At 56.5% G+C, this 12,606-nt stretch overlaps 4 protein-coding genes across 4 annotated transcripts; 3 read left to right on the top strand and 1 right to left on the bottom strand.

Annotated features, from left to right (window-relative positions):
- B0T15DRAFT_123948 (uncharacterized protein) lies at positions 1-1,827 on the top strand. The gene is made up of 2 exons (XM_062861669.1): positions 1-723; positions 780-1,827. The coding sequence occupies exons 1-2, from the start codon at positions 350-352 to the stop codon at positions 1,501-1,503; spliced, it is 1,098 nt and encodes a 365-aa protein (XP_062724730.1). The 5' UTR covers positions 1-349; the 3' UTR covers positions 1,504-1,827.
- Positions 1,828-3,007: 1,180 nt separating this feature from the next.
- B0T15DRAFT_123852 (uncharacterized protein) lies at positions 3,008-4,696 on the top strand. The gene is made up of 3 exons (XM_062861668.1): positions 3,008-3,760; positions 3,861-4,030; positions 4,102-4,696. The coding sequence occupies exons 1-3, from the start codon at positions 3,336-3,338 to the stop codon at positions 4,596-4,598; spliced, it is 1,092 nt and encodes a 363-aa protein (XP_062724729.1). The 5' UTR covers positions 3,008-3,335; the 3' UTR covers positions 4,599-4,696.
- Positions 4,697-4,887: 191 nt separating this feature from the next.
- B0T15DRAFT_392481 (Mur ligase) lies at positions 4,888-7,216 on the bottom strand (the record flags this gene model as incomplete). The annotated part of the gene is made up of 3 exons (XM_062864634.1): positions 4,888-5,488; positions 5,578-5,816; positions 6,062-7,216. 3 exons carry the CDS (start codon positions 7,214-7,216, stop codon positions 4,888-4,890), a joined length of 1,995 nt encoding a protein of 664 aa, XP_062724728.1.
- Positions 7,217-8,278: 1,062 nt separating this feature from the next.
- B0T15DRAFT_123749 (uncharacterized protein) lies at positions 8,279-9,590 on the top strand. Its single transcript, XM_062861666.1, has 2 exons — positions 8,279-8,876; positions 8,933-9,590. The coding sequence occupies exons 1-2, from the start codon at positions 8,436-8,438 to the stop codon at positions 9,566-9,568; spliced, it is 1,077 nt and encodes a 358-aa protein (XP_062724727.1). The 5' UTR covers positions 8,279-8,435; the 3' UTR covers positions 9,569-9,590.
- Positions 9,591-12,606: the final 3,016 nt, after the last annotated feature.

The raw sequence follows: 12,606 nt of genomic DNA, 5'->3' as shown, positions 1-12,606 counted from the left end.
GGTTCAGCTACGCCTCGAATTGATTTGATGACGATACATCTGAATTTTTCTACCCTCAATTTTCAGGCGCCAATATCTGACCCAGCAATTATACCTGAAGCGGGCATGCAATCAACCTAACCACCTTAACCGTCAACCAGCAATATAAACAGGACGAGCGCAGGCCTGCATACACTCTCCCCCTGCCCTCAGGTTTCCCTCCTTTGCAACCGAAAACCGCTCATTCTTACCACATCTTTCCCCGAAACCTTGGACTTGCATTTGAGGTGCAAGTCGTGCCACAGTCGACAACCTGGAGGACCTTCAAGGTGTATTTTCTTATTCTCCTAACGAGCTCACATCCGCCAACATGAGTGTGGCTTATCAGCCACGGACCTACTTCAATGATGGTGGCTATCCGCCCATGGACGGACAGCAACCCATGGACAGCCACCCGGCCTTGGACAATCATCACCCCATGGATGGTCATCACCAGCAACTTCCCGCGGCAGCCTCCGAGGAAGGCCGGCATGCAGACACCGGCGATGCCCTTGTAAACGTACTTACAAACGCCGCCACAACAACCCCTGAGGATGAGCCAGCAACCGCTGTGACAGCACCCCGTCGCAAGGCCATCCCCAAGCCAGATCGAGAGGTTACAAGGAATGCGTCGGGGATGTTCGTGTGTACCTGGCCGGACTGTTCCGACCAGATCAAAGAGTTCAAGCGCAGGTGCGAGTGGGAGTAAGTTTCCCGAATTTTCTCATTTAAACCTTGCACGAAGACTGACCACGACGCAGCAAACATATGGACAAGCACGAGAGGCCATATAAGTGTCCCGAGAAGGCTTGCGAAAGGGTACTGGGGTTCACGTACCCGGGCGGTCTGTCCCGACACATGCGGGAGGTGCATCTCATCGGCCTCGACGACAACGAGCGCTTGTACTGTACTGAGCAAAACTGCAAGCGCAACGTCGGCAAGGGCAAGTGGTTTACAAGGCAGGAGAATTTGGATGAGCACTTGCACCGGGTGCACGGGATTGACCCCAAGGCCAAGAAGGACAGCCGCGAGGGAAGCCAGACCCACGGCAGCGACCAAAACGGCAACGACGCGGCGGCGGCAGGACAGAAGCGGAAGCGAGCCGACGACAGTGACTTGCGCGACGAGGTTAAGCGCCTGCGAGAAGAAAACGACCGGTTGCTGAAGCAGCTCAACGAGCACATGGCGATGGAGCACGCCATGAAGGAGAGAATGCAGGCGCTCGAGCAGCAGCTCAACGCGACGACGGTAGTGGCGTCTCCGGAAACAGGATACCAGATGACGACAGCGCCACCGACCCCGATGCCACCCGCGTCGCAAGCCCCCGTGGCGAATGCGTCACTGGACTCCGTGGCGAACGCGGCACAGGAACCCATGGTGGAAACGTCACAGGCTCCTATGGCTGACGCGTCGCTGATTCCCGTGGCGGAGGCGTCACACGCTTGTGGCGCGAATTTTTCTGCCTTTCCCGCGGACTTCGCGTGATGCCTGCCACCATCGTGGACCTGGACGAGGGCATGATCGTCGAAGTTTGTTTTTTCTTCTATCTTTACTTTGCTACAATATCTGGCGCGTCTCGCTGAATGATTCGCCCCCCGCCCTTTCCCCCCCCCCCTCCCCTCGCTTGTTTTAATTTTTTTTCCTTTTTTTCCTTTTTTTACATGGAGTATCATTTACATGCATGCGCATGGAGTTCCGGCAATTTCTCTTTTGTCATTTCTGGGATGCATCCCCTGTCCTCAACGGTTCGATGTCCTTGGCGTTTCCGGTCGGGCACAGGTAGAACGATACCCAACTCGGAGGACTTTTGCGAAAAGGCGGCGTTCAAAGGGCTTACAAGGGTTTGGCGATCGGATCTGGGATTGCCCGTTGTGCTATTATTATGGGCGGTATACTTGACGGCGAATGAGGCTATTATGTTGCTATAACGTCGCTCTCAGAAGATCATGGCTGAATTTGCTTTGCTTGGGTGGAGCACTGGGCACTCCCCTCCGGAGAACACCGTTTGTGACATTCTTGCTCCGCTGTACATATCTTAGCTAATAAGAATTGAGCTATGAGAACAACTCGCACACTACCTGATCAATTCTCGCCATGGTTAATGTGACAGGCAGAAGTCAGACTGGCTGCTGTCTTCGTCCCCCACTGGTCAAAGTGCGGTATGATAGTCTGGGTCATCATTGGAGACATGCTAGGTAGTACCTAGTAGTGGTTGAAGTACCTTAAGGTTAAGGCTGACTGACACCTCCCTGCCTCCCGTTCCCGCCCCACCAGTCCCCTGCGTCAGCCCCGGCCGGGATCCGTAGATCGATCGCCCTGCCCGTGCAACTGTAGTGTATGCCCGGATATACTATTTTGAGCAAGGCATTAGGTTGCCTGAGGGCCATAGTGCGCAACTTACCTCAACCATAACGGTACCTACACTAGTCGAGCCCTTAATTGGGAAATAGCCAAACCATCCATGATAACAAGCATTTACTTGCGTTGTAAACGCATTCCGTCCCATCCGCAGATCGGATCGTGCCTTGAGGCTGGGCGACGCACTACGGTATGTACTGTATGCCTACTGTACAGTCGGGACAGCATACAATATCGGTTGTACATAGCAGGTTCTGGACAAAAGAAAGTGTGTTGGCCTCTGGAAGGGTTAGTGTTGACATGATTACCTTAGGTACGGAACTACACTACATCCAGACTTCTATGGCAAACCTCATGAACCAATTCCGCACAGCCTTTTCTTACCGCAGGCGGGGAAAGCCAGAGAACGCGTTTGAGAAGGAGTTCTGAATCTGAGATAAGGGAAGAGCGCAGAGTTTGTGCTTGCTCGGGCCGAGCAACTTCAGCCGCGTAGGGCTGACCCGCGATGTCCCCGGCCCGGGTCTCGGTAGCTCTCGGCTGACTGCAAGCTGTCGCGGCTGTGGGGTGGTGTGGGGTAGGTAATCACAACTCCGTCGGAGCTCTCCGAACCGAGGGCTTGCCATCGATTGAGCATGCCTTTTGTCGTCCCTACGGCAAGGCCATATTATTTACGGAAACCCCTGAGCAAAATAGGTAGGTGCCCTCGTATCTACAGAGCCTGGTCGTGGTATGCCCCAAGGACGGGCAGGTTTGCTCTTATTAACATACTATAGAATTCCCGCTCATTGCTCTAGCCTCACTTTTATTCACCTCTCACTGTTCATGCACACCTTTAACCACCAGAGGTCAATTAGAACGGCCCCAGCACCCTACCAGAGCCCGATTATCATACCTCTCTCGACCAGACATCTCAAAAATACCAAAGTAAAACCCGGATCTGTCTACCTACCTAACCAAAAATGGACCCTCTGAAATCGTCCCTCCCCCCTGCCCCTCCCATCTCCCTCCGCACCATGCAAATGGCAGGCCTCCTAGTCGACGTCTACGGCCTGTCCGAACTGCCCCCGACCGCCACGCACATCTCCTGTCTCTGGCTGCACCACCCGCGCACGAAGAGCAAGGAGACCATGGGCGACTTTGCCGCGCGGTGCGTTGCGGCATGGTATTCTAATTCAAGCGCTCCGGGACCGGCGGCGGGAGGGGCCGCCGCCCAGCAGGGCCCGGGAAGCAGGGGGCTGGTGGCGCTTGCCTATGACCAACGGAATCACGGCAGTCGAGCGGTGGACGAGAAGGCGAATGGGTCGTGGCGCGAGGGGAACGCGATGCATGCTGTTGATATGTTCGGTGTGATTGCGGGGATGGTGGCGGATCAGAGGGTTTTGTTGTACGTTTGTTCTTTTTTTCGCTGTTTTTCGTTCTTTCCCCGCCCATAGTAGGTATTTGGGGCGAGGAAGAGGCTGGCTGACTGACTCCTTGGTGGATAGGGATCTGGTAGAAGGGTACCTCCTTCACGATGATACTGAGGGCAAGAGGACGATCGATCAGCACCTCGCGCTGGGAGTCTCGCTGGGCGGACACAGCGTGTGGCAGTTGATGTTCGCGGAACCGAGAGTGACGGCGGGGGTGGTGGTGATTGGTTGCCCGGACTATATGAGTGAGTGCATGGTTCCGGCTCCCTAGCCGTAAGGGGGTGGGTGTATGGCTCTAACCATCATACTCGACCAGACCTCCTATCTGACAGGGCAAGGCTCTCAAAGCTCGCCACTTACTCAGCCCAGGACAAGGGTGCCTCATTTTTCGGCAGCAAGGACTTCCCCCCGTCCCTGGTTGAGGCATGCAAGAAATTCGATCCGAAGGGCATCCTTCTCGGTACTTCCGCCGTTCCAGATGTGCAATCATCAGGAGTCGAGGAGGAACCTGCCCGGAGGATTGCGCAAACGCACCTGCGTGGCAAGAAATTCCTGCTCTGTTCCGGAGGCGACGACAAGCTCGTGCCATACCGGTGCTCCGAGCCGTTTCTAAAGTGGTTCAAGCAAGCGACAGAGACCTGGTTGAAGGAGGAGAGAGTCTCGGTCGATGATAGAGTCTACCCCGGGATCGGCCACACATTCAGTAAGGACATGGTTACGGATGCGGTGAGCTTTATAGTGGACGCTGTTGCCAATGCAGAACGGAGTGCATCAGCAAGCGGAGGTGACGAACAGCGTACCTCCAAGATCTAGAAGAAGCTGCGAACTCACACTCTACCAAAGGGCGTTCTAGGGGAGAGTTGGGAATGCATGTTGCTGAATCGGATATGAAGAACGCGTACTGTTGCGCGGGAAATTAATCGGATGCGCAATCCGGGAAGGTTCCTGTGATGTCACGTAGCGAGCACCTAGGTTCGATCCGCAAACCCTGGGCCGACGAGGTTCTTTGTCCCATAGTCCGGATCCTCGTACATGAGGTGGTTGCAGGAAGCTGACCAATAACCAGGTCGATGCAGTTCCCTACGTGATATTCCCAGGTACCCTACTTCGCCGCCCACGGCCTCCGTCCACCCTCAACAAGCGCCTCACTGCCATCCTCCAACACGCGCGCATCAACACCACTCTTCAGCCTCTCCGCCTCGTCCCCAAACAACCGCTGCTGCACCCCCCAACAATTCCTCGCCCTCCTCTTCCCAGCAAGCTCGTCGCCCACCCCATGAGGATCCTCCGCCCACTGCCCCATTGCCAACTGCACGCCACGCATAGCCTCCGCCTTCTCCCCCGGCCGTCCGCCCTCCGCTAGGCCGCCCATACCGTCCACACCGGGCGGATTAAACCCCACGAACTCGACCCGATCCAGCGGGAACCCAATCGCCGCGCAGTGGCCGTCCACGAGGCGGTTGCGCTTGAACCCGTGGCTGACGATGGTGAGACGGTCAGGCCAGGCGGCGTGATGGCGCCAGAATGAGATGAGGGAGAAGAGAATGTTGTAGTACGAGTCCAGAGCGCGTTCCTCGAGGAGAATGCGAGACGTCGAGAGGAGATTGCTATCGGAAGGGAGGAGGCCGAAGTAGGCGTTGGCGACGGCCAGGTTGTAGTAGCTCCGGGCTTCGGAGAGGGAGGTTTCTTTGCGGGTCGGGCCGCTGTAGTTGGGTTGTGTTAGGCATGGCCCGGGGGGATACCTTATATATGGTGGGTGGAAATCGGGGGGAAGACATGTATCGAGACTCACCCTGAAAACACCAAGACTGAGCGCTCGTCTTGGCTGAGAAGCCGCACGCCGGCTTTGATGTGCTCGATGAAGGTCGGCGTCTCGCCCTTCTTGTAGCTCTCGATCAGCCACTCGGTTTCATCCCATCCGTTTTTGGGCCCTCCCAGCCAAATTGCGTGTCCGCAGACCACAATGAGATGGCTAGGCGGCATGGCGGGTAGATGTGTAGTAGGAGTTCGATTTAATGAGCAGGTTGGGCGCTAGCCAAGAGTGACATTCTCGATTGACCGCTTTTTTGGAGATGGAATAGGCGTCCAGATCATGTGATATTGGGATGTATCAAGTGGATGAGGTATCAAACGACATGTCAAGTTGCCAGGTTGTCGCGATAGCAATCTTACCAAGACACCGGTCAGAACCAAACCTAATGTTTTGATCTGGCAGTTTACGATTCCCGCAAGAGCCGTAAGACGCTTGAGACAAGGTAAAGGCTTCCCGCAATAACAACGGGTCCGTTCCCTGCTGCTTGCGATGCCCAGGTCAGAGCGTCTTTCACGTCATCTCCAGCGTTGTGCATTGCAGTTTTTTGTTCGCCATGTCGAGCTGCTAGGCGCAGCACTTCAACGGGATCAGCGGCTTTGACCCAGGGCATTCCGTCGACAGGTCCGAATCTGACAGCGGCGACCTGATCGCCAGGCTTAAGGAGGAAACCAAAAATTCCATCCATATCCTTGCCTTGCGTAGCGGCTAGGACCCAGGTAACCGGCTGGTTCCCCGCGCGGAAGTGTTTCTCGACGTATCGGGCCAGGACCTCGGCCGACTGGGGATTGTGCGCTCCGTCAAGAAGGACTTCTTGTTGACGGCCGGTCAGCTTCTGAATGTCAAGCCTCTGCAGTCGCCCCGGCCACTGCATATTCCTTAAGGCTGGGAGGAAGTGAGTTAGGGGGGCGCTATGCTCCGGACATGCTAGGCGGAAGGCCATATGCGCACACGCCATGTTTTGGATCTGGTGTGGCTCCAAGTTCTCCCCAGAAAGCGCCTCGGAAAGATCTGCAATCTCGGGATAGTGAAGTTCTGCCCCGACCTCCCGAGCATGCTCCTCAATCATTTGGAGAACAGAGCGTTGGTTGCTGCCATCCACTACGCAAGGCACGCCCGGACGCATGATACCAGCTTTCTGCAGGGCAATCTCCTCGATCGTGTTGCCGAGGAATGACTGATGATCCAGCCCAATCTTTGCAATCACGGTAGCGGCCTTCTGCTGCAGCACGTTGGTAGCATCCAATCTGCCGCCCAAGCCGACCTCCACCACCCCGTACTCGACTTTTTGGCGGTGGAAGATCTCGAAGGCAGTCGCTGTCAGAAGCTCGAATTCAGTGGCGCCAATGCGGCCCTCCCTGTCCCTCTGCTTGACCACGTCTTCGGCATCCCGGAATACGGCCTCGGCGACCGGCTTGCCGTTGACGGCGATGCAGTCCCAGCGGTCAATGAGATGGGGCGATGTAAACCGCGCGTGAGAGAGGCCGCTGGACATCAGCATGGCAGAGAGATAGGCGCATATTGAGCCCTTGCCGTTCGTCCCGGCGACATGGATGGCCTTCCACGTCTGTGGAGTATGCTGGATGAGACGGCTGACGCGGGCGAGCCCTAGGTCAATCATGCTGTTGGTGCAGGCGCACTGCGATTGCCGCGACAGCGGAGACCGAAATACCTAGGTATAGGGTGGTTAAGTGGTAAACCCCTCTCGACAGTAGCTGTTTCGGTTGCTGAATGGAGAAGAGATGGTGGCAGCAATGACTCATGCCGACTCGGAGCAAGGTCCGAGTTCCTGCCAAGGAGATATCGAAGGTCTCTGGAACCAGTCGATTTTTGACTGTGGTTGCTTCCCCGGACCAGATCGACGGCTGGAGCGGGTCGTAGCTACCGAGTCGATTGATGCATCCTTCCTCTAAGCGGATATCTCTTTGATGCATTCCCTCTGCTGGACAGGTTATTACGGTACAGGAAGGGGTGGGGTCCAGGAAAACCGTCGCCCAACCCATCATGTTTTTGCTGACTTCTAACGCATGGACAAACGTTTTGGTGAACGTTTGACCAGTGTCTATTAGACGTACTACCGTTGATGCGTTGAGTGAACATTGAGCTTTGTTTCAATGCGTACGCCAACGGTTGCAGACACCGGCCTTCTTCTTCTTCGGTAAATACACTTCGTAAGCGGCGAGTATGCAATTATCGCATGAGGTACAATACATACAGTATAATACACTATCTGTACAGATTACCTACTTCTGCAGGAAACCCCTGACCCCTGCCAAAGCAGGGGCCCTGCGCAACGCGTTGCCCAGAAGCGGCTCCCCAGCTCAAAAGGGTCTCCGCCGCCCCCGTCCATTCAATTTTCCCTCTTCAAATCATCCGTCACAACCCCACGCATTCCAAGATTCGACACACACCCCCAACATCGGATTCCATCGACTGCCGAGTCGCACTATCGCTGTCGCCGCTACCATTGCTTGCCAATTCACTCGTTGTCATTCGCCTTCCTCGCTCTACAAGAAAGGTCGTTAGCGACCGGAATCAAGCAAAATGGGTCTTCGGTAAGCCCCCGTTTCCCGATGCGCACGCGCTTCTCTCACGGACCACTTCGCGGTCGCGAACCAACAAAGGTCGCGCTCGGCCGCGAATTGGTCGCATATGTTGGGATAAATGCGCAAGCACACTATCGCAGCACAGCGACCTTTTGACCTCGTATCGCATCGCAGTGAGTCAGCGCTAACTGTCACCGCTTTCCAATCAGGTTGTACCAGGCGCCCGTTGAATCGGACATCCAGTCCAAACCTAAATCCAAATCCGGGAACTCGGCCCAGGCTAGGTTCGCGCGAATGCGTTCCCATATCCGTCGAGGCCCCGACAACAACGAGGACCGAGTACGCGAACGCCGCCGTCGCGTCCTTGCAGCGGCAGCGTACAGCTTATCCGATGACAGGCGCGGGTCGTTAGCGCGACCGCCGCCAATCCCGCCGGCAACTACCGACGCCACTGGAACGAGGTCAGGCTCAGAGCACGGTCGCCGTGCGCTTGGCGACATGGCCAACCGCATAGGCGGCCTCGATGACCGGGTAGTCGTCGGCATGTTTGGTGAGCGATGGGCGCATTTGCACGCCGAGTCGAACCCTGGCCGGTCGCGCGACGATGACAACGACCCGTCGCCCATGCTGCCAATGGCTGTGGAACCGGAATTCTTAGGGCGCCGCAGCCAGCTGCGTCCTGAGCCAACATATGCGCTGTCGAGTATGAGGTCTACACAGGCCGCTAATCATCCTGTAAGTATAGCTCGCCCGGTGCTGAACTCTTGCGCTCGATTTCTAACGCTGCATAGTCCCGCGCAAGAAGGTTTGTTGCTGAGGTTGGTGGCTCACCGCACCAGCCTCTAGCCGAGGGCCGCCCAGATGCCGCCCGTACCTGGCGTCATCGTGTGGACTCTGAGGTGGCTGATTTCGATGGCCTAGGCGACCGTAACAGGAGCCTTAGCCCGGAAGGCGACAATGTCTGGGACACTCTGCTGAGCACGCTGACCCCGGATCCGCAACCGCCCAGTGTCGGATCTTCATTTGCCTCTGCTTCCGCATCGGCGGCAGCGACGCAGCGCTCTGCAGTCGCCTCGTCCCGGACGTCGTTCACCACGCCAGATACAGCGGAGGGCTCGACGTTCGAGCCTCCCTGCGAGTCGGGATGTGACAATTCCGACACGGAGGGTGACGAGGAAGACGAGGAAGAAGAAGGGGATGAAGAGGAGGAGATGCCCTCCTCGCTCATGCGGCTTAGCCGGCGTCTGCGTAGGACCTATGCGGACGTTGTGCGCGACAACAACGATGACCCGCTAGAACACTTCGGCGGCATTGGGGGGATGCAGCGGATAATACGCAACCTGGCTCGACGGGAGGATATCCCGGATGAGTGGTGGACCGAAGCTGGCCTTAGCCGGACCCTGTCCCCCGAGGCCTCTGAGAGCTGATCTGCCATTCGGCCATGGTGGACTAGGCCGAGACTACGATGGGCTTAGTCTGTGAGCAGTCGAAGAAAATCGGCTGGGTGCCGTTGACACGACGGAGAAAGCTCAGACTGCTCAGTCCCCAGCTGCGATGCCTGTTCATGCCACCCCGGAGCGGGAAAGGCCGCGGCTAGATTTCCAGGCGTGGGTCCAGAGGTGGTGGATCTCCCGTCTTTCGCGATTCTTACCGCCTCTGCCACATGCGCCAATTTTCGAATCATTTGTTCGGGCAACGTCTTATTTTTCTTCCTTGAGTCGACGGCAGGTTTCATCAAAACATGGATGGGTAATCCAGGAATTTTATGGCGTTTGGGATTGGGGGCAAAAGGGGGGTTATCTTTGGGAATTCCATATCATCAATATCGGATGAGCGCAGGGGATTGGCAGCGGGCGTTTTCTTGTTCTGACCTCGTCGAGCAGGCATAAGGAGGGCTATGGGATGGGATGGCTCCATAGCAACCCTTTAACCAGCACTCCGAAAAGGGATGTCGCATGTTTTTGGGTGGCAACCCTCCACGGCAGCCCTCTCCTCTATCATCAGGGGTAGGCGATCAACTCGACAAATGCACACATTTCCTCCGGTTCTGAACGAAAAGATGGAGCGATATGAGGATAAGGAGGGCTATGGGATGGGGCAGAGGGGGCCTTCCCTTAAATGGTTGGGGTTACCGACTTAGCGATGATTTTGGTTGCGATGTTTGGCATCAGCTTTGCCATGATCCTGATTACTAGTATCATTGAAGGGGGTTTGACGGAGTCGTCTGGCATGTGTATGATTATTATGTACAGAGGTACTCGTTCCCTTTGGGGCCGGGTCTGTGATATAAGGTATCTAGGTACCTAAGGTGATGGAACTGGATGGGAAGACTGTCGTGCCTTGCAGCGTTCTGTTCTGCCTTGCTTACCGTAGGGGATCGTCCCTCCAACATCCCAAGCGGCGACTGCCTACCATGGTACGGAGGCCGCATGCATGAAGGCTACCCCGCCTTCAATCCCTTGAGTGACCATCCGAGAATGACTTGCATGGACAGGGCTGGCCACGGGGGTTGCACGCATCGAGGGGAAGCTAAGTAAACATAACTTCGAGGCGTGGAAGAACTCGTTCAACGCCTCTCATAAATGCCGGCAGGGAGAGACTCATGGCTTGGGTGAGAATATCGGACGTCTTCAACGTGGGATCTCCGAAGAGCGATACAGGCCGGGAAGGTGGTCTCTATGCCTCCCGGAGTGTCCCCGCTTAAGGTAAAACGCACGAGGCCACTGGGCACGGCACAACGCCTCCCTTCCACCTCCACCGAATGGGCAACCTGGAACCTTACCCGACATCAATGCAGGCGCTGTCAGCAAGCATGAAGAGTGCACCAGGGATCACGCGGCAGCTGCAGAAATATACCCAGCTTGGGTTTAGTTTCCAGCTTTTCTGCTGCTGAACACTGCACACCGCGGGAAGAAACCTCAACTGAAACAACACCCAGTATTGCACTGGCACACCACGCTCTTTTCAATCTCAGTTGTTTTCCCTCTTTTTCTACACAGTTAGTAGTTTTGTTCTTTTCCCTGTTTCTTGTTCCCCACAACGCTGGCCTGATCTGGCGGCCTTTCATTCTCAATTCCTAAACTATCCCTGCTTGCGCCCCCGCGACGGGAGCTGCCCTGCCCTACCAAGGGACCGACAACGAAGTCGTGACAGCAACTTGACATTCTCGACGCCCGCTTTTGCTCACACCTCCCCTCCTGCCCCGATCACTACTTCTCCAGCCGATGCACTCCTTACCCCACCTACCGATCGTTGTCCGTCGTGCAGAAGGATCGACGCTTTTGGGCCCACAGTCGAGCGCAGACGATTCCCCAGGCGGGGCAGCATCACGAGCCGGCGGCGCATCTTGAGTCGTAATTTCCATCATCACCCGCGACTCGGTCCGCGATCTGTTTGGGCAAGCCTCGGCCAGGCGGGATTGAACCGCCAAGAGGCACCGCCGACTTTTTTTGTGCAGACATCCTTCCTCCCAGAGCTGGCTACCACGAACGCCGCAAATCCACCGGCAGACGGACAGCACCGCACACACACGTGCGGATATCCGTGCCCGAGGAGGAGAGAAACTGCGGTCTGATACTGGGGCGCCCGAAACTAGGCCGACGCCCAGCAGCCCGCGAGGATCGAGTGGCAGGTCATGGCGCCGCCGCCGCCGAACCAGCGACCGGGAAGCTCTGGCATAGCAGAGCGGCCCTACCATGGCGCAAACGGCGGCAAGGTCGTCGCGGCAAAGGTACCCGGAACACCGCGCCGAGAACAGAGCCATAGGCAGGAGAAGGCCGTGCCCGTGCAGGATCCCGGGCTGAAGGACTATGTAGGTCGATGAACGTTCCTTATTATGCCCTGCCTCTTTCTCCCCACCCCGTGCCGACCCCGTCTGATACGGGATTGGATAAGTAACCCAGCTCCCCATTTTATCGCTTCGTTACCCCCTGACAGCCGATGTCTTTGTGTGGTGTGAATGCGGCCTGCACGGCGTGTTCCTGCACACAGACCTGCATACTGTTTACCCCTACCGCGGCCTACACATGCATCTACGATTCGCTAGGTGTTGGGGTGCCGCCGGTCCGCTCTTTGTCTGGATGAAACCATGGGCTGCGGCAGCGGGACTTGGGTGCATTGGGATCGGAAGAATATGTGGCTGGCCCCCTGCCCATTCCTACCTCTGGGCTACCTTACGGCCGGCCCTATTCGTGACAAGTGAGACATGGCTGACGAGCGGGGCATATAGCGACTCGGAGACTGCATCGGCAAGGGGGCCTTCGGGTCCGTCTACAAGGCCTTCAATTGGGGGACTGGCGAGGCGGTGGCGGTCAAGCAGATCAAATTGGTGGATGTGCCCAAGAGCGAGCTGCGCATGATTGAGGTGAGTCGAGGGCAGCAAGAGGAATGTGGTGACATACGGCCCGATCTGGTACTGACGGTCTCTAGGCAGAAATTGATCTCTTGAAGAACCTCCATGTTAGTG

Source organism: Chaetomium strumarium, assembly GCF_033439665.1.
Source record: "Chaetomium strumarium strain CBS 333.67 chromosome Unknown B0T15scaffold_2, whole genome shotgun sequence".
Taxonomy (NCBI): Eukaryota; Fungi; Ascomycota; class Sordariomycetes; order Sordariales; family Chaetomiaceae; genus Chaetomium; species Chaetomium strumarium.
The sequence above is the reverse complement of the archived record's forward strand: the minus strand, read 5'-3'. Positions and strand labels throughout refer to the sequence as shown.